This window comes from Papio anubis, chromosome 13 (genome assembly GCF_008728515.1).
Source record: "Papio anubis isolate 15944 chromosome 13, Panubis1.0, whole genome shotgun sequence".
NCBI lineage: Eukaryota > Metazoa > Chordata > Mammalia > Primates > Cercopithecidae > Papio > Papio anubis.
In genome coordinates this window covers 44,655,993-44,676,647 of record NC_044988.1, presented here as the reverse complement: position 1 = coordinate 44,676,647, position 20,655 = coordinate 44,655,993, and the positions used below count along the sequence as shown (strand labels likewise).

Sequence of the window (20,655 nt, the reverse complement as noted above, 5' to 3'; positions counted from 1 at the left end):
TTTGGGTTCTTTTTAAAGGCTAGCATGGAATTTTTAAATAATAGACTTTCATTTTCCAGACTTTATGAAGCCTTTTGAAGAAGTGACTTTTCCCATGTGTTAGAAAAATCTTCAGTATATGATGATGATCTTATTTCAGGCTTCATTCTTTTCTGAGAGGATGAAATTGACTCAGGCAGTCACTCTGTAAATTATTTTTGAATTTCAACAAAGTGCAGATAGGATTTGATAGTGGCTTTGCAATAAGTGTACTCATCCTCTACTATTTGTTTGTATGATATAATACATATGGAAGGAGGGTTGATAATATACTGGTGGAGAAAGAATGCAGGAAATACCCTTATTCACCACACCACCAAGCAGGCCTCACCCTAAAGACCAGCAAAAGTAACAAAAGCACATTTGGAAACCCAGGAAGCCAGTAAAAGCAAATCTGAAGGCTGACAGGGTGTACATTATTATATATGTGCAATATAAATCAAATTCAAAGCTGTTTTCTCTTAAATTTTGATAGAGACCGTACTTGCCATGGGGAATTTCTTTCCCCTTATTATTTTATTACTAGAAGGAAAAGTAATAGCAATGATAATAAACAGACTTCGTGTCTTTATTACATTTGCTTTCCTAGTTACCTTTAGACTGTCACTTCTGAGTTCTTTCTCTGACATGCTTTTCTTTCCTTGTGAAGCGTCTTACATTCTGACTAAACTTTGTGTTTTTTTTGTTGTTTTAGTGAGGTGATTTTTAAAACATGCTCTAGGTCAATAAGACAAAGTTAATCATGAGCAGTGAAACGATTCTTGGAATAATTTTGTACTCTTTTTCTTTATATAATATATCCGTAAGCCAAAGTCTTTCTTGACAAGTACAGTGTTTTACTCTGCTTTCTTAGTTTGGAGGATATACAAGTAGTTTTAGCTCCTTGAGGGAGTAATTTAAATAACTTATCTAAAGCTCAAAAATATTATTCCCTCTAATCTGTTAGACTTTAAGCACTTCTGTAAATATTTAAGTTATTCTTTGTCACCTATCATTTTCTATTCTATCTTTTCACTGAAAAGCTGTTGGACTGTTTGTTGCTTTTGACTTTATTGTGCTCCCAAAATTAAGATATAAAATTAGTTGTTATTAGTATATGTAGCCCAACCCTTCTTTAGTATCTTAAAGTTAACTTTATGTATTTCAGTTTCTTTTGAATGTCCTCCAATGTAACTTTCTCAAATTCTAATATTTGTGTTTTCTTTCCTTCTCCTGTTATTACAAAACTTTGTACTTGGACAGTTTTGCTCTGTAAAGCATTTCAGATGCAGCTTGTGTGAAATGCATTATGCAAAATAAAGTTTATTGTATTGTATTCCCAGCCAAACAACATGTAATCTACAGTAATAAAAAATATATCTCATTTTGGGCTCAAAGCATTAATCCAGTTACTGAAAAGAGAATACAAGTGGAGCAAACAAGAGATGAAGATCTTGAGACAGACTCATTGGACTGAATTTCCCCCTTCCCCCCATTGATGGAAGAATGTTCCAGATTCTAAATTGAGGACTTCATTATTAATGGCATTACTGTGTTATGATTGTTAACAAATTTCATGTAAGGTACACACTACATACTAAGGTCGGCCATCATTCCTGTTTTTTTTTTTTTTTAACCAAGCTTAAAATGAAGCTTTGTGTTTGAAAGTAATAACTCAGACGAAGATGGTGGTTGTACATTATTCATTTAGAAAATATAAAAATTCATTTTGTTTTGAAGCTAGTTATTAAACTGGAATAGCAGTTATACCCCCTGAGAATGGGGCCCTTCCCTTGACATTCCTTTGTTGTTTAATTCTTTAGAATCTTAATAAATGTTTTTTTAATCCTGAGAGATTAAACAGTAGTAGACTTGTTAAGAAAAAAATGAAACTGTAACCAAAATTTTAAAATAAAGTTTTTTTTAAAAAAAACCTGATTTTTAGATATTTTTTGTTCTTGTCTATTTGAATTGGTTCATAATATGGCCTGAACTCTAAGCTAAGATACTAGAAATTAAGATTTTAATTTTAAGTGGTGATTTTTGTGATTGACAATAAAATGGTACCTTTTAATTTGTGAAATGTTAGTGAATGTTACTGGACGTCATTCAAGTTTGATATATTGGCCAAAATAAAAAAAAAAAGGTATCTTACGTCTATTTAACGTTAAAGCTAACTTCAAAACTCATTTATCTACGTGTTATGTGCACAACAATTAAATTGGTCTATTTTAACATGCGGCTTTTAAAAAGAATTGATGTAGAAGCCATTAAATATTTATAGGTATTATCTTCCCATTGTGGCCTATTTGTCCAGTGACCCTGAAATCGTTCTTCTAGCAACACACTATTTATGATGTCACTGAAAAGTTAGATATGATTTAATTTAGCATGTTAATTTGAGTTTTGCTTATATTTATGCTATGGAACTGCACCATTCAATTCCTACAGTCAATTCCTTTGCAGTCTAGGTTATTGACTTGTTTTAAGGAAAACATTTTTAGTTTTTGCATAGGGATTGTGGGCATTTAGTAATCAGTCACAAAGTTCCAATGTTTTGAAATATTTGTGTTAACATTTGATAGGCAGAATAAAGATGAAGTAAAGAAGCCAGAAGTTAAGAAAGTGGAGAAGAAGCGAGGTTAGTTATTTCACTTTCTAAGATACATAAAATTATACATGGAAAGGAAGTTACATAGACATAACTTTTCGTGTATTGGTTTTGGAATCATTTCATACTCATATCCTACAAATATACTTTTTCAAATCCCTAATGGGCTTTATATAAATTGCATTGTATTTTAAGCATAATCAAGTGAACTTAAGTTGTCTTTGTTTAATGCTCCTTAATTATTTGACAGTGTCAAATTTTAGTACACTTGCTGAAAGCTGGATGCTTTCCCATTTCAGACAAATCCCTTGGTTAAACATAAGGAAAAGGCGGTGTTTAGGGACTGGAGAGCAGAGGAGTTATCATATGCAGACTATTCATTGTAGAAAAAACGCAGCCAGGTGGTGGTTTTGTGCTTTTACACTGCATGTTGTTTTGCGCATCCAGACGCTAAAAATGGCAATAAGTACTTATTAGTTAAGCTATTGTGTGTATCTGTGAGCTTCTTAGTAAAGATCACTGAGAATTTTTTTTTTTTTTTTGAGTCCACTAATTCACTATACTTAGCCTGTATACAGAAATACTGGTTTTGGAAAAACTGTTCACTGTTTTTCACATATTTTAATTTATAGAAACATCAATGGATTCTCGACTTCAAAGGATACATGCTGAGATTAAAAATTCCCTCAAAATTGATAATCTTGTAAGTGTTTAACTTCATTTAAAACTACAGTACTGCATTTATAGCTTCATCTTTGATTTTCTCACATGATCTTATGAGTATGTAAATTTAAGATAAGGGATAAATTACTGGTCATTTTGCACTACCTTATTTTTTTTAAGTGATCTTTAGAAACAGATTATAAGTATTATGATAATTAACAGCTATGAAATTACTGTTTTGTCATGAAGGATGTGAACCGATGCATTGAGGCCTTGGATGAACTTGCTTCACTTCAGGTCACAATGCAACAAGCTCAGAAACACACAGAGATGATCACTACACTGAAAAAAGTAAGTGATTTCAAGTCATGTAGATTCTTTGAATTTTGTCATTACTTCATTTAAAAATTACTTAAATCAATTAGGCAAACAATTATGATGAATGTATATTGTTTTCTCAGATACGACGATTCAAAGTTAGTCAGGTTATCATGGAAAAGTCTACAATGTTGTATAACAAGTTTAAGAACATGTTTTTGGTTGGTGAAGGAGATTCCGTGATCACACAAGTGCTGAATAAATCTCTTGCTGAACAAAGACAGCATGAGGAAGCGAATAAAACCAAAGATCAAGGGAAGAAAGGGCCAAACAAAAAGCTAGAAAAGGAACAAACAGGTATGTGATAAAAAGCCAACAATTTTACGCCAGTTTCTTGAACCATTTGCCAGGACTGCTCTTAAAAATGGCTTTGATGCGTAGTTTCAGTGTTAACACCACAGAAAAAGTATACATAGACAAAATGGTGAAAATGTGATGGGCTTATTGAAGGACTAGAGCAGTGTGCATTCAGAACAAAAAAGTCATGTCAGTTTCTATTAGACTTCTAAGGCAGAAACCATTGTTCATGAGGCAGATGACTCTGGATAAACATTTTAAAAAGCCATCCATCACAATGCCTCCTCATCCCTAGAGGACCCACTTCCTGGTTGCTCAACTGCTTCTGATGTTTCCTTCTCACCTAAAAAGTAAAATAGCATACAGTAGCCTTTTAAAACACAGCATCATAGGTGGAGACTACACCTGCCATTACTTGTTGCTGTTGACAGGCTAATACAAGTATTCTGATGATGCTGCTGAGTTACCCTGAACAGACTGTATTTTCACTGTATTAATGCCATGTCATATTTTTTACTATAAAGTACTTATGTGTGAATAAAGACAATGATTTCTCATTGGTAGCATATAAATTTAGTCAACAGTGATGGTGATGCCAAGCAACCACAGATTGTCCATATGGGTCGCTAAGATACACCTTTGCTTTCTAATGGTTTTAAATGTACACAAACTTTCATATATAAAATTAAGATTGTGTGAAATTACCTTTAGGCTGTGTTTATAGGTGTGTACAAAACATAAACTAATTTCATGTTTAGAGTTGGGTCCCATCTGCAAGTTAAACTTACGTATATTCAAGTATTTCCAAAACAATTCTGTACCTTACCTACATTAAATGAGAAAGTATTTTTGGTTTTTTTTTTTTAAAGATGGAGTTTTACTCTTGTTGCCCAGGCTGGAGTGCAGTGGTGTGATCTCGGCTCACCAAAACCTCTGGCTCTTGGGTTCAAGCGATTCTCCTGCCTCAACCTCCAGAGTAGCTGGGACTACAAAAATGTGCCACCACACCTAGCTAATTTTGTATTTTTACAAATTTACATGGAAAAATTACAGATTTCTCCATGTTGGTCAGACTGGTCTTGAACTCCGACCTTGGGTAATCCACCTGCCCCGGCCTCCCAAAGTGCTGGGATTATAGGCATGAACCACCGCACCCAGTGAGAAAGTCTTATAAAGCACTTAGATGTGTAGCATATATGTAAAGCACTCAACCCTAGCTTCTTTTTTACTAACTTTTAGTAGTAGTTAAATCCTGCTAGTAATTTTTACTAACAGTAGTTATTTTCATTTGTATTAGTAAAAATTTATAACATACACAAATAGAAATAACTTCCCATATCCCTGTCATCCAGCTTTGGTAGTTCAGTTTATGATCATTGTGCTTTTGTAGCCCAAAAGCTTTCTCTATGCCCCTCTTAAAAGTTGTTTTATGACAAATCCCAGACATATCATTTCACTCATCAACATTTCAGAATGTATGAAATACTCTTAAAACAGAATCATAGTACCATTATCAGCTCTTCCAGTCTTGTTACTAAACATCTTAGTGGCAGCTGCTTAAGTTCTGCTGGCATTTCAAAAGCGGTTGTTTTTTTGTTGTTGTTGCTTTTTTGGGGAATGATATGGGTCCCCTTAGAGAATTATTAATATGACTTACAGGAAAACCCCCCTTATTTATTAGGCACAAAAATATCAATTAGGAAATACTCCTTTAGCGCTTTGTTCTAAAATAATGAATTTTAAAATTTGATTCACATTGCTTTTTCTTAGTAGTAGAATAAATCAATATGCTAAGAATTGTAACACCCTGTAGTCTTCCTGGTAATAGTAACCACCAGAATAACCAGATTAATAATCCACTTCCTGTACCATAGATACAGTTAAACTGCTTTTTATGGTACCTTAGCTACCCAAAGCCTCCGGTGGTGATCCGCTCCCCTCTTTTTGATAAAGCATCAAAACCCAATTCTAACATTCAAGAGAGGGCTGTATTACAATGTAATTTCAAATAAAAGAAACTAAGTAGTAGAAACACGAGGGCCATGTTGTATTTTGATTTTGGAACTTTTTAGTAGACACCTTCACTTATTATTTTGTAAGCTTTTAACAAAGTTTTTCCATTGGATTCCTTCTCAAGGGTCAAAGACTCTAAATGGAGGATCTGATGCTCAAGACGGTAATCAACCACAACATAACGGGGAGAGCAATGAAGAGAGCAAAGACAACCATGAAGCCAGCACAAAGAAAAAGTGAGGAATAGGTTTTAATGGGTCTTGTGTCTTTTTTTATTCAAGTTTTTAATCACAGTTCTGTTCCAAGGTTATTTTAGTATAAGCAATTATCTTTTGATCACCCAATTCCTGAATTCAGTAAGCAAGTTACAATTCAAAAAGGCAGAAGAGTAAAAACCTTTTATTGACAATGACTTTGCCACTGAATTCAAGGGAATGGAGCTCGCTGGGAATGCAGTTAAAAAGAAAATATTTGCTCCTGGACTTCTTTTACTGAGATACTGTTAGTAATGACTTGCATTCACACTTTTGTGAATTGTGAGAGGATAATTGTAAACAGTTAGATGGAGAATCACAGGCTATTTTTTTTTCTTTTTTTGAGACAGAGTTTCTCTCTTGTTGCCCAGGCTGGAGTGCAATGGCATGATCTTGCTCACTGCAACCTTCACTTCCTGGGTTCAGGTGATTCTCCTGCCTCAGCCTCCCCAGTAGCTGGGATTACAGGCACTTGCCACCACGCCCATCTAATTTTTGTATTTTTAGTAGACAGGAGGTTTCACCATGTTGGCCAGCCTGACCTCAAACTCCTGACCTCAGGTGATCCACCCACCTCGGCCTCCCACAGTGCTGGGATTACAGGTATGAGCCAACACACCCGGCCATCACAGGCTGTTTTTTAATACCCACCCTAAAATAGGCTATGGAGCCATAGTTGAAGTCTTGGTTTGTTCCACTGTGTATTTGAAGGACTTTGAAGCATCCCTTCTAATTCTGAAATTGAGGGAAATCTTGTTGTCTATGTGTATATCAACCTCACTTTTTGTTAAGATTTTGAAATGTGTTGGTATCACAGATACAAAACATGCTCATGTTCTTTAATAATCACTTTTAAGCTAGAAATGATGGAAAAGGCTTGGTCTGTGACACTTTCCTGAGTTATTTTGCTTCATCTGCATATTACTTTGGGAAGAAGATGTAACAGTTTTGAAGAAGAAAAAAATAATGACTTCTAATAAGTCAAGTTTATTTTTGGTTTGATTTCAGTCTTTTCATGAGTTTAAAAATATAATGCAGACTTAATGTCTTTTTTTCTTCATTAGGAGAAAATCCTAATTCCAGTTATTGTACCTTTCTTTCCCCCTTTTCTTCAGGCCATCCAGTGAAGAGAGAGAGACTGAAATATCTCTGAAGGATTCTACACTAGATAACTAGGTTGACATACCGGGAATATAGAGAACACTTGAGAAGTTTGTAATGGCTTTCATTTGAAATAGACTGCTGAAAGTTTTAAATTTTTATAAGCATAGGTTTGATGTTGAAAATTTGTTACGGGGGAGAAGATCCCTTTATCTTTGTTTTAAAGTAAACATTATCGCTAAGTATACTTGTGCAGTATTAACAGCTACATTATACAGTAAATGTGGGATAAAATCCATTTAGAAAATGTTAAACTGCTTTTCCAGACATGGTTGTAGCATATTTTCAATTAGTGTGTGTATGTTAATGTGTAATTGATAGTAGAACAAAGTTACATTTTTAAAACTGCTACTTGTATAAACCTTGCCTCTTTCCCCAAATACCGTGGGTTTTGTGCATAGTTTTTACAAACCTTGGATTTACCAGACTGTCTTTTCACTGTTTGTGGGTTTTGTAGAAGTTGAGCATTTTTATGGTAGATAAAATGTTACTTCTATACAACTACTCACTCCCTTTTTATCAAAAGTCTGTATGGTTTGTTTTGGTATGACAACTAGTTAAGTAACTGACATTGAACTGACTGAGAAATCTACAAACTATAAAACATGATGTTAATTTTTGAAGGTAATTTAGTTTTGTGGCTGGACATTCAGTGAAGTCTTAGGACTTCTCTGCAGATAACTGACTGGCTATATATAGGAATGAATCTGGCTTTAGGGTTAAATCATTTAAGGTCCTTTTATAGGCAGGCACTAGTAATTAAAACTGAAAACTAAGTAAGTTTATTTTTGAGAAATGTTAAAGATGTCTTCAGGAAATCACTAAGTAGTACTTAATTGGAAGAAAAAATCATGATGCTTAGACAATAAATATAAATAAATGCTATATAAGGAAACTCACCTATTTAAAATTATGGCTATATTATTTTTATTTTCTAGATTCCAAAAATACAAACACTAGTTCTTCCAACATAGTACTTTGATAGTCTGTATATTGACGTGTATGGACTAAATCCAGGGTGAAATCAATGTTACAAAATTTAAGGGTATGTTATCTAAATGATAGCATCTCTAAGATATTTTGAATATTAGGTCATTTGGCATTTTTCAGTAAGTAGGATACTTCTCATGTTTTGAAACTATATGAATATGGAAAAAAATGGCTTAAGACCAGTGTCTGTGTATGACATTGTATGGTTGACTCTCTGGGATAACTGTTTTCATCTACAGAATTGAAGTTTTGCTTTTATGAGGTCTTATAGTGGAACTAGGAATCACTGTTTTGAGAGAACCTGCATATATACCAGTCATTATCTGTTTGATCCTTATACAGTTTTAACTTAGATTTATTCTAGTTAAGCCATAAGTTCAACGTGTAAACTCGTTTTGATTAAAGAATTTTTCTACCAAACTCTACTAGTAAATTACTTTCTTCCTATTTACAAGAGTAAGTGATGAAATTCTGGGTTTGCTGCCAAGGAAATAATTTCTTAGTTAACTGGTCACAGAGTTTGTGTTGTTTTGGGAAACAGGGTTAACTAAACAGTGAGCTCAAGATGATACAAATAAAGGAAATATTTATCTTTTGTTCACCCTCCCTTTCTTCCCATAACCCACTAGATCTATAGTTTTACAAAGAAGCCACAGAATATTCAACTTCTAGAGATACAGCATCATTCTCATAATTTGTCAGCTTGTACAAGCTGACCTTGCTCTAACTAGTTGATGTTCGCTTCAAGCATAACTGCCTTTTAATTGTAACTCTCAAGAAATTTGCTTTGTCATAGGCTGATTTACAGATAACTATCATTCTCAGAACTCTTGATAATTATTCATAAGACTTAACTTTCAGGATCATTGAAATTGTTCATTGGCTCAATTGGTGTGTGTGGTCAAAACTCCACAGCTTGACAAGGCACCAAGAGGTAATTTTGAGATAGCCCCCACCCTGCCCCACAAAAAGTATGTGTAATATGTATGTTTTAACACCTCTTTTGGGCTGGTGTGTACGTATGTGTTTTGATTACTGGGTAAAAGAGTCATACATCAGGCGGGCGCAGTGGCATGTGCCTGTAATCCCAGCTACTCGGGAGGCTGAAGCAGGACAATTGCTTGAACCTGGGAGGCAGAAGTTGCAGTGAGCTGAGATTGCCCCACTGCACTCCAGCCTGGGAGACAGAGCGAGACTCCGTCTCAAAAAAAAAAAAAAAGTCATACATGACTGAGCAGAACTATTGAAGGTTTTCTTGGCTGCTTGGAGAAATCGCAGATACATCCATGTGGATTTGGTATGTGAACAACTGGAGAGAACCATGCACTTTAATATTATATCCGGTGATTTCAAATAATATGATAGATTTTGCTGATACAGTACTGCTGTCTATGTTCCTACTCACATACACTTACCTGGTTACAGATGTCAGGTCAAGATGAGGTCTGCATCTAATCCTGTATAAGAGCAAAGATTTTTCATAGGGTGCTGTGAGGGCTTCGCTAACTTTATTTTGTCCGATTGGCTAGAGAAAGGATGCTCTAATGGAAATAGCAAACCCGTATCATTAAACTCTTTAGAAACAAAGAAGCTGGTTTAATAGGCAGAAGTGTGTGTGTTTGGGCTGTGTAATTCTGCAACACAATGTTAGAGATGACCTTTCTCCTAGTAAAACTAAAATGTCTAATTATCCTTAAACGGTACTGAGGCCTGAAGAACGTTTAAATAAATAGCTCTTGCTTCTCTGGTGACTTTTGTGCATGTGCATCCACTATTATATAAAAGTCAAATTCAACTACCAAGCACGTTGATTGACATGTTCATGACAACATTTTCACATTTGCCTATCTTCATTAGATAATGTGTTACATGTAATTTGACAGGTGTGTTGTTTTGATTGAAATAAGCATAAAGAAAAGCTGTCTCGAAAAAAGAGAAAAGCTGTCTTAAATCAGGGGTTTTATAGCTCCAGAAATATACAAAGTTAGAAATTTCTTTTGACTTGAACTTGGTTGGATACCTGTATAACCAATACATAACACATGGGCAAACTGGGAGTAACCTGGTTAACTTTTCTCCTCAGTTTCACCAGGAAACAATAATAGGTACCTGAGTCTTTGATGAAAAGATTAACCTTAAGAACTAGCAGAAAAACATTCTCAAATAATAGAATGCCAGTAGCAGAAATGTTTTAACTGGCATGTTTCTTCTTTGTCCACTAAAATGAATTGACACCACACACGGAATAATGCATTATGACAATACTTAACTTTTTGAAGTTTGAGAGTATGAAATGAAAATGAATAAAATATCCTTGCATATGCATGTAAGACCTATAAGGAATGCAGTATTACAAATAAAGGAATCAAAATTTTTACCCATGGAATTTTAGGGTTGGGTAAATCATTTATCTTAAGTCTATGGTTTGCTGGCTGTTATCAATCTGCTCAATTTTAGCATTGTTGTATACAAGAAAGTAAAAATTTAGGTATAACATAAGCCAGCCTCTGAGTTCTCTATACTGATTATCTGCGTACTGACTGAATCAGTGAATGAGAACACTAGACATACCAGAAGCACGTGCTTGTCCTCTCCAAGCCAACGGACTTAACTTTGTGGCATTTAAGTCCATAAAACATACTTCACTGTCAATCTTTTAAACACATAGGCTTATAGGTTTCATCAGTTTTCCATTTATATAAATGTCTGTTCTTAGCCATCCATTTTTCAGTCAAATTTAAATACAACCTAGGAGAGAAAAAGTGGAATTTATTTATTTTAAATGATGCATTTGAAATCATAGTATTCCTAAACGTTTTTAAACAGTATTAAATTTTCTACCCATAAAGGTTTCCAGAAAATATTTGAATGTAGATAGTTATAAATCTATCTGATGGTCTAAACCTGAAAATAAATAGTTTCTTTTGCTGGGTGCTATGGCTCATGCCTGTAATCCCAGCACTCTGGGAGGCCAAGGTGGGTGGATCACTTGAGGTCAGGAGTTCGAGACTATCCTGGGCAACATAGTGAAACCCTGCCTCCACAAGAAATAAAAAAATTAGCCCGCCATGGTGGCCTGTGGCCTGTGCCTGTGGTCTCAGCTACTCGGGAGGCTGAGGTAGGAGGATCACCTGAGCCTGGGAAGGTCAGGGCTCCAGTGAGCCAAGATCACACCACTGTACTACAGTCTGGGTGACAGAGTAAGACCCTGTATCAAAAAATAAGTTTAAAAAGTTTTTTTTTTTTCTTCTCAGAATAAGATGAGAGTAACTAGGATTACTATAGTAAGGGGACCAGAAATATGGAAGACCTGGGCCAGAAAAACTTATTTTCTTTTTGCTTATAGAATACTGGTATATATCCAATAGTATCATTACCCGAGAATAAGTGAGCCAGAGCTAGCATATCAATAGGATCTTGATTTCTCCATGTCTCCACAGTCATACGAAATCTATTGTTTTTTAAATCATAGTATTAAATTGACATATTTTAAACTCATAGCATTCATAAAGCTTTTGTCAAGAAATAAAGCTTCAAGCTAATGTTATTTCTGGAGTTGTGAGTATACACTCAATATCTTTTTAAATCCATTATTCACAAAGTCTTATTAACATGTCTTGTATGCCTAGTTTCCTTCAAAACAAAACCTAACATTACTCAACAGCACACGAACATTAAATTACCCCAAAGCAGCCGGGCGCGGGGGCTCATGCCTGTAATCCCAGCACTTTGGGAGGCTGAGGCGGGTGGATTGCCTGAGGTTAGGAGTTTGAGACCAGCCTGGCCAACATGGTGAAACCCGGTCTCTACTAAAAATACAAAAATTAGCCAGGCATGGTGCCAGGTGCCTGTAATCCCAGCTACTCGGGAGGCTGTGGCAGGAGAATCACCTGAACCTGGGAGGCGGAGGTTGCAGTGAGCCGCGATTGCCCCGTTGTACTCCAGCCTGGGCAACAAAAGCGAGACTTTGTCTCAAAAACAAAAATAAATTATCCCAAAGCTATTAATTTTGTCTTATTTGTAAATAATTCATTCTCCCTAATTTCCGTTACAGATATTTGAAGGATCTTTACCTTGGAAGCCTCATGGTAGAAGGTGTAGCTCTCACATTCTTCAAAGCATTTTCAAAACACTTCCACTACTTGATGTATCATTAATTCTATCTTTAGCAAAAAAACACTCTGGACAGAGAATGAATAGGGAAGGCATGGATTGGGAGAAAGAATATGTGTGTCTGACAAAGGATTTAAAGTCAGAATATATAAAGTACTACAACTCAATGGGTAAAAAGCACTAAATTAAATACTCTTCGGAATAAATATGAAATTTAACTATGTTATAAACATTTAAATACAATCATTATAAGAAAATCTGTGACCTGGAATTTTTTTTGGTAGCTTTAGCAGACTGTTCAAAGTGGATCCTGCTCCTCAGTGGCGTTTCTTAGAAAAAAGGTAACCATCCAAGAGAACAGTTATTTCATGAGGGGGTACTTTTGTGAGTGTAGCTATTCTTAATTAAAGGTTCCAGGATCAACATAAGGATAAGCAAGGAATTCCCCCAGTTTGTTGCCTTCTGAATCATAGTGGAGCATTCGGAAGCAAACATCACAAAAGAAACATGGGTCCTCTGGTGCAAAACTGTCATTGTTCGTCACCCATCTGTAGTTTTTAAAAAAAGAAGTACATCATTACAATCAAATTTTCCATACCTTAACATGCTTTAAGTTATGACCTGTAGCAATATGTAAATATAACATTCTCACTATTTCCTTATCAGTCTGTTATTAATGCATAATCTTTAATTTTGTATACATAGATGCAAATACCACCAATACTCTCTACAAAGCCAAAAGGTCATTTAATATTAAGAAACACTGCAGAATGCTGTTTCTCTGTAATAGTTACCCTTAAAGGAAGAATATAAATCTACTTGAAAGCATCACACATTTGCCATGACATACCTATCCTCCAAGTATGAATATAGTCATTTTCTTCTAACAGACCATCTTGAAAAACTGTAACAAAATTAGATGCTACAGATCTGATACACTTTTGCTTAATATACCTTCTTAACTGATAAATGAGTACTGGTTAATTTGAAAACTTATGTAACTCGGCCGGGCGCGGTGGCTCAAGCCTGTAATCCCAGCACTTTGGGAGGCCGAGATGGGCGGATCACGAGGTCAGGAGATCGAGACCATCCTGGCTAACACACGTGAAACCCCGCCTCTACTAAGAAATACAAAATAGCCGCCAGGTGGCGTGGGTCGCAGTCCCCAGCCATCGGGAGGCTGAGGCCGAGGTCGCTGAACTCGTGGAGGCATGAGCTGCAGTGAGCTGGAGATCCGGCCACCACCCAGCCTGGCTGGGGACAGACTCCGCCTCAAAAAAAAAAAAAAAAAAAAAAAAAAAAAGAAAACTTATGTAACTCTATTTACCTATAACTCAAGATTATGTTATAAAGTATATACAAATGGCAATATGGGCAGCATTATTCAACCAAAATGTTGAATGGCATGAAGATGCTATTGTATGGTATGTTTGAATTATGCATCTCATGGAATGTTTGCTTTTAACATTATTTTCCCTTTTATCTGATTTATCATGTTTTCCTGTTGATCTTTTAGAAAAGAATATTGTGGGGTGGCGAAAACAAACTGAAGATACAAGCTGAGTATCCTTTATCTGGGCTGGGTGCGGCGGCTCACGCCTGTGATCCCAGCACTTTGGGAGGCCAAGGTGGGTGGATCACAAGGTCAGGAGTTTGAGACCAACCTAGCCAACATGGCGAAACCCCATCTCTACTAAAAATACAAAAAAAAAAATTAGCTGGGTGTGGTGGTGTGCGCCTGTAATCCCAGCTACTCAGGAAGCTGAGGCAGGAGAATTGCTTGAACCCGGGAGGCAGAAGTTGCAGTAAGCCGAGATTGTGCCACTGCACTCTAGCCCAAGGGACAGAACAATACTCCATCTCAAAAAAAAAAGAGTATCTTTTATCTGAAATGCTTGGAACCAGAAAGAAGTATTTCAAATTGCAGATTTTTAAATATATTATGCATATATTTGCCGCCTGAGCATTCCACTGAGAATGTGAAATCCAAAATGCTCCACTGATCATTTCAGCATCAGATGTTGCCACTCAAAAACTTTCAAGTTTTGGATTTCTGATTCTTGAAATTTGAAATGCTCAACCTATACTAAATTTCCTGTCCTCTGAGTGGCTTTCAGATTTTTTTTTATAGTTATTGCTGTGTTGTCCAGGCTGGTCTCCAGGCCTCAAGTGATCCTCCCACCTCAACCTCCAAAAGCAACAAACTTTTTTTTTCACTGACCCACAGTAAGAAATGCTTTATAATCTAAACATGCAGAATCACATGAAATAAAAATTTTATAAAACTATATTTTAACTTCATGTGATGTGCTGTGGTATTTTTTTAATTGATGAAGTTTTATTGATGAAGCTGATTATGTAAACTGTGTGGACAAGAGGCAAAAAGAACATGGTTCCCCAAGCATTTTGGATTAAACAAGGTTTTCTTTCCTTAGACTTCCCAAATCCCTTTATGGTAATGTACACTGTGACCCTCTAACAGGGAGTTACTGTACAGAGCTTTTCTTGAGTGTATTCTATCAAAGAATCCTTGCTTTCTTAACACTATTAACTTTTATTTTTATTCACTTAGCTGTATACATTTTACAAGCCTGAAATTTGACCTACCCCTGGACTTGTGTACATATAATATTTCCTTACTATTTAAGAATGTCAGTTTTAACTCACTAAACTAGTTTTGTGGCACTTCCCTACTACATGATACTTCATATTTATAACCTAAAGTACAAATATTCTTAGATCCAAAGTGGAAAACAAATACCCAAAGTCAAAACTACCATTTCTCAGAGAAAAAAAAATACATTATCACTCACCTAGCTGTATACATTTTACAAACAAAACATTTTCTGGTCCATAGCCAATGCTTCTTGATAAGGAGGGGATACAGTGTCCTATCCAAGCAGTCATCATGATGCACAAGCCTTTTGTTCATGGGAAAATAAAGATATTAAGGTGATAAATATTAAGTGACAAATTTTTATGAGCTATTAAATAAATCTGTACCTGAGTATTAGGAAAATAGATACTTTCAATTTTTGCTTACAAGATGTTGCTAAATTACTTGTTATACCATGTTTGACCAAACTGTGCTCCACAAAATACTTTCTCCAGGAGCATTTTGGATTAAACAAGGTTTTCTTTCCTTAGACTTCTCAAATCCGTTTACGGTAATGTACACTGTGACCCCCGCTAAGGGGGTCATCATATAGAGCATTTCTTGAATGTATTCTACCAGAGAATCCTTGCTTTGCTTAACACTAGTACCTTTTATTTTTATTTATTTGAAATGGGGTCTTACTCTGTTACCCAGGCTGGAGTACGGTGACATGATCTTGGCTCACTGTAGCCTCCTCAAACTCCTGTGCTCAAGCAGTCCTCCCACCTCAGCCTCTCCAGTAGTTGGGACTACAGGCATGCACCACCACACCTAGATAATTTTTTAAATTTTTGTAGAGACAGGGTCTTACTATGTTGTCCAGGCTGGTCTCAAACTCCTGGCCTCAAGCAATCCTCCCACCTCAGCCTCCCGAGGTGCTGGGATTACAGGTGTGAGCCACCACACCTGGCTAACATTTAGTACCATATAATGAAACAATTTGGGCAAAGCTACTCAGTAATATTTTACCTAGATTAACTGGTTGTTAGAATGTGGCTCTTGTTTTTTTAATGTCTCCTTTATTAAAATCTAATTCTGACTCATGGCATAATATGAATTGGTAGAATCTTAGTTTTAAGTGTCAGAATTATGAAACCTTTAAGAAGTTTCATAACTTTTATTAAAAAAAAAAAAATTGAAGTCAGTCTCTACTCTGCCACTAATCAGCTCCACGGCTTTGGGTAAATCCTGTAAATCATGACAGACTTCAGATTATTCTGAAAGATGAAAGGACTACACAAAATTGTTCTAAAGGTCTCTAACAATTCTAAAATACCACTTTTTTTAAATTAAAACTTTCACCATCAGAAAATAATTAACCTTTTGATAGCTGGTATTATGGAATGGCACTGAATGATTAAATCCACCTGTAAGATAAAAATGACTTCTCTAAATTGCCTTTTAAAAAAGCCCTATATTGCATACTCTTAATAAATGTAAACTTTTTTAAAAAAACAAAAGGGCAAATGTGGTGGCTCACACCTGTAATCCCAGCACTTTGGGAGGCCAAGGCAGGAGGATCGCTTGAGCTCAGGAGTTAAAGACCAGCCTGGGAAACAGAGTGAGACCCTGTCTCTACAAAACATAAAAAAATTGGCCACGCATGGTGGCATATGCCTATAATCTCAGCTATGGGAAAGACTGAGGGAAGAGGACTGCTTGAGCCCAGGAGGCCGAGGCTGCATTGAGACATGATTTTGCTGCTGCACTCCAGCCTGAGCAATAGAGTGACACCCCCTTCTCAAGAAAAAAAAAAAGTGTAAATTGCTTTGACATTCAAACAGATCATGTTTCTTTTGTTGATCATTGTATCAAGAAGTTACCATGAGTTTAAGGGTCATGTTTTTATCCTTCAGCCTTGGAATCACATTGTTTATAGAAACAGGCCTACACTATAAGAAATGTATGGAAAAGGCCAGGCGCGGTGGCTCATGCCTGTAATCCCAGCACTTTGGGAGGCTGACGTGGGCAGATCACCTGAGGTCAGGAGTTCGACACCAGCCTGGCCAACATAGTGAAACCCCTTCTCTACTAAAAATACAAAAATTAGGCCGGGCGCGGTGGCTCACACCTGTAATCCCAGCACTTTGGGAGGCTGAGGCGGGCAGATCACCTGAAGTTGGGAGTTCAAGACCAGCCTGACCAACAGATAAAGTAGAAACCCCATCTCTACTAAAAATACAAAATTAGCTGGGCATGGTGGCACATGCCTGTAATCCCAGCTACTCAGGAGGCTGAGGCAGAAGAATCGCCTGAACCCGGGAGGCAAAGGTTGCGGTAAGCCGAGATCGTGCCACTGCACTCCAGCCTGGGCAACAAGAGCAAAACTCGGTCTCAAAAAAAATAAATAAATAATACAAAAATTTGTCGGACAAGGTGGCACGCACCTGTAATCCCAGCTACTTGGGAGGCTGATGCACGAGAATTGCTTGAGCCCAGGAGATGGAGGTTGCAGTGAACTGAGATCATGCCACTGCATTCCAGCCTGGGCAAAAGAGCGAAACTCTGTCTCAAAGAAAAGAAAAGAAAAGAAAAGAAAAGTATGGAAAATAAAGCCATCAGAGAGAACTGGGGGTTGCCTTCCATCTTATGTTTATTACAAGGCTAGCATATTTTACCACATTTGAAAGGAAGAGCAGGCAGAACAGCTTATATAATTTTTTTTTTCTTTTGATACAGTCTTGCTCTGTCGCCCAGGCTGGAGTGCAATCTTGGCTCACTGCAACCTTTGCTTCCCGGATTCAAGTGATTCTCGTGCCTCACTCTCCCAAGTAGCTGGGACTACAAACGTCCATCACTACACCCAGCTAATTTTTGTAGTTTTAGAGACAGGATTTCACCATGTTGGCCAGGCTGGTCTCGAACTCCTGACCGCAAGTAATCTGGCCACCTAGGCCTCCCAAAGTGCTGGGATTACAGGCATGAGCCACAGTGCCCAGGCTGCTGATATAAAATTTTAATAACATCCAAGACATAAATGTACTGTCTATAATTTTAAAAGCCATATAAATCCAAGGTTAATATATGCTTCTGGCTCTTGCCTCCCCATTCTTCTTCCCTAGGGGCAACTGTTTTCCATTCTTAATTGTTTGTTTAGAATTTAGCTCCTCAACTTCTCCCCACAGAACTACCATAATTTTGGTTAAACAGATATTTAATTCATGACGGATTAGTGCTATTTCTACCTAAGCCACACAGTTGACATTTATGGGACGACATTTTGTTTTCTAGCTATTAATCTATTAGTTCTCTCCCATTTACATTTGCTTAATTTTCTTTTCTTTTTTTTTTTTTTTTTTTGAGACAGAGTCTTGCTGTTGCCCAGGCTGGAGTGCAGTGGCGCAATCTCAGCTCACTGCAAGCTCCGCCTCCCGGGTTCACGCCATTCTCCTGCCTCAGCCTCCAGAGTAGCTGGGACTACAGGTGCCCGCCACCATGCCCGGCTAATTTTTTTTTTTTATTTTTTAGTAGAGACAGGGTTTAACCGTTGTTAGCCAGGATAGCCTCAATCTCCTGACCTCGTGATCCACCTGCCTTGGCCTCCCAAAGTGCTGGGATTACAGGCATGAGCCACCACACCTGGCCCATTTGCTTAATTTTCAATGTACCTATCACGAATTCAGTCACCTATTTTCTGACAGAACAGTGAACAACCGGGAGTCAACCAGTTTATTTTCCCCCCCAGACATCCTTCCTGAGTTCTGTATGCTCCTGGCTCCAGACCCTGGATCAAATCTCCAGATCTGGTACAAAGCTCTCACACTGGGATTTCACTTTTCCATCATTCTGAGAATCCCTTTTATGTCTATTTAATCTATTCTGCCTATTCTGTGTTGCATTCCATGTCTTTCTTGTTCATGGTGTACACTTTCTGTGAAGCACTTTTACATCTTCTGGTAGTTTCCGGAGATGGAGTGCATGAGATACAAAATTTTGGAGATGAGTCAGTAAGACCAAAAATAGAAGCAGGGACTTTCTGAAAGCATCAGTTTCTTTCTTTCCTATTTTTTATTTTTGAGACAAGGTCGCACTCTGTCACCCAGACTGGAATGCAGTGGCATGATCATAGCTCACTGCAGCCTTGACCTCCTGGTCTCAAGCAATCCTCATGTTTTAGCCTGAGTAGCTGGGATTCCAGGCACGCACCACCATGCTCAGCTAATTTTTGTATTTTTTGTAGAAAGGGTTTCACTGTGTTGTTCAGGCTGGTCTCGAACTCCTGGGCTCAATCTGCCCACTTCAGTCTCCCGAAGTGTTGGGATTATAGGCGTGAGCCACTGCACCTGGCAGGCATCTGTTTCTATTACTGGTATAATAAATTACTAATTAATACTAGTAATTACTGGTTTCTAATTACTGGTCAAACATAGGTACATTATTGTTCCACCAAAAAGTTTTAAATGGTCTCTCATAAGGAATCAAACCAGCACTGGAGCAGGGTTTATTCGTACATAGTATTCCTTCTTAAACAGATTTCCTAAATAAAGAGGAAATGAATAGCCTTATTCATGGAATAGAGCTATTAGCTGTTTAAATTTATAACTCATCCCCAAATCTCATTTTAGACTATCTTAGCTCCTTCCCAATTTAAATCTTTGTCAAAGCATTAAGACTTCACATTTGTCAAATATTAGAATTACTCTTCCTCCAATTCCCTTTTATCTCCTTCAAATTTTGGCAAAAAGAGAAACCTAAAAACAAAGTTGCAATGTTATCTGTAAATGGATAACTACTACCTGAATAACAGCTGTTTAATACAAAATGGAGATACTTTTTAAAGTATTAACAGATTTTTAAACTTCTAATAGTAAAGTATTTCTTATAAATTTTCCAAAATAATAAACAACAGAGGATGCAAATGGATGGAAAGAGTTGGTCTTTGCATGGAAAGAAGACAGCATTTTTGCTGCTTCCAAGTCAAGTTGCAATGATCATTACTTTTACTCCTCTTATTTTAAAAAAAACTATCTCTGCTTTTGTACTCTGAAATAAAGGAAAAAAAAAAGTAACCTACCTTATGTCAGTAATGACAATGACATGTTCACAGTCTCCCTGATGACAGTATAAGTAAGGAAAACCCAGTTTAATACACAAGTCATTGAAGGTGAAATCTTCCATTCTAGCAGTCTGAAACTTTCCATATCCTCTATCATGGGACTCTGACCACTCAATGATAGTTCTAAGGGGGAAAAAGGCAAGGATATATCATTTTTCCAGAAAAACTTAAAAACTACAGAAAACAGTTTGTGACTGCAGTAATTCACATTAACCTAGCTCACTCAACTAACTGGACACTTGCCATCTTGAGATGAAGACCAAAATGTTTGATACATGTTGAGATTAGGAATGCTGAATTTTCATAAGGGATCAGTTTTCTGCAGGTTACATGATGTGTATCACTTTAGCTTAAATGCAGAATGTGTAACAATGTCACTCATTATTGAGTTTTGAAAAATATTTTTCACAAAATGTTAGTATGTAATGAGATTTAATATTTCAAA

At 36.7% G+C, this 20,655-nt stretch overlaps 3 protein-coding genes across 12 annotated transcripts in view; 1 reads left to right on the top strand and 2 right to left on the bottom strand.

Annotated features, from left to right (window-relative positions):
- Positions 1–8,805, top strand: part of PSIP1 (PC4 and SFRS1 interacting protein 1) — a 50,616-nt gene extending 41,811 nt beyond the window's left edge. Inside the window, exons 11-16 of one of the 6 annotated variants that reach the window (XM_009188733.1) lie at positions 2,604–2,659; positions 3,262–3,332; positions 3,542–3,643; positions 3,754–3,967; positions 6,105–6,216; positions 7,350–8,805. In XM_009188733.1, coding sequence (XP_009186997.1) covers positions 2,604–2,659; positions 3,262–3,332; positions 3,542–3,643; positions 3,754–3,967; positions 6,105–6,216; positions 7,350–7,410 — 616 coding nt within the window. In that variant the 3' untranslated portion in view covers positions 7,411–8,805. The other 5 variants (XM_017949846.2, XM_009188734.2, XM_017949849.3 and 2 more) reach the window with 5 other exon arrangements.
- The window catches only part of CCDC171 (coiled-coil domain containing 171), a 501,053-nt gene extending 490,022 nt beyond the window's left edge, over positions 1–11,031 (bottom strand). For both annotated transcript variants that reach the window (XM_031654260.1, XM_031654264.1), the window contains exon 1: positions 10,957–11,031. The gene's annotated coding sequence lies outside the window, so the exon portion shown is untranslated. The remainder of the gene's footprint in view (positions 1–10,956) is intronic.
- SNAPC3 (small nuclear RNA activating complex polypeptide 3) overlaps positions 10,328–20,655 on the bottom strand; it is a 44,075-nt gene continuing 33,747 nt past the window's right edge. Inside the window, exons 7-10 of one of the 4 annotated variants that reach the window (XR_002517583.2) lie at positions 20,169–20,333; positions 15,312–15,419; positions 11,763–13,046; positions 10,328–11,133 (exon numbers count right to left, since the gene is read on the bottom strand). Coding sequence is in view for 1 of the 4 variants with exons in the window: in XM_003911694.4 (XP_003911743.1) it covers positions 12,899–13,046; positions 15,312–15,419; positions 20,169–20,333 (421 nt within the window). In the remaining 3 variants the exon portion in view is untranslated. The other 3 variants (XR_638462.3, XR_004177885.1, XM_003911694.4) reach the window with 3 other exon arrangements.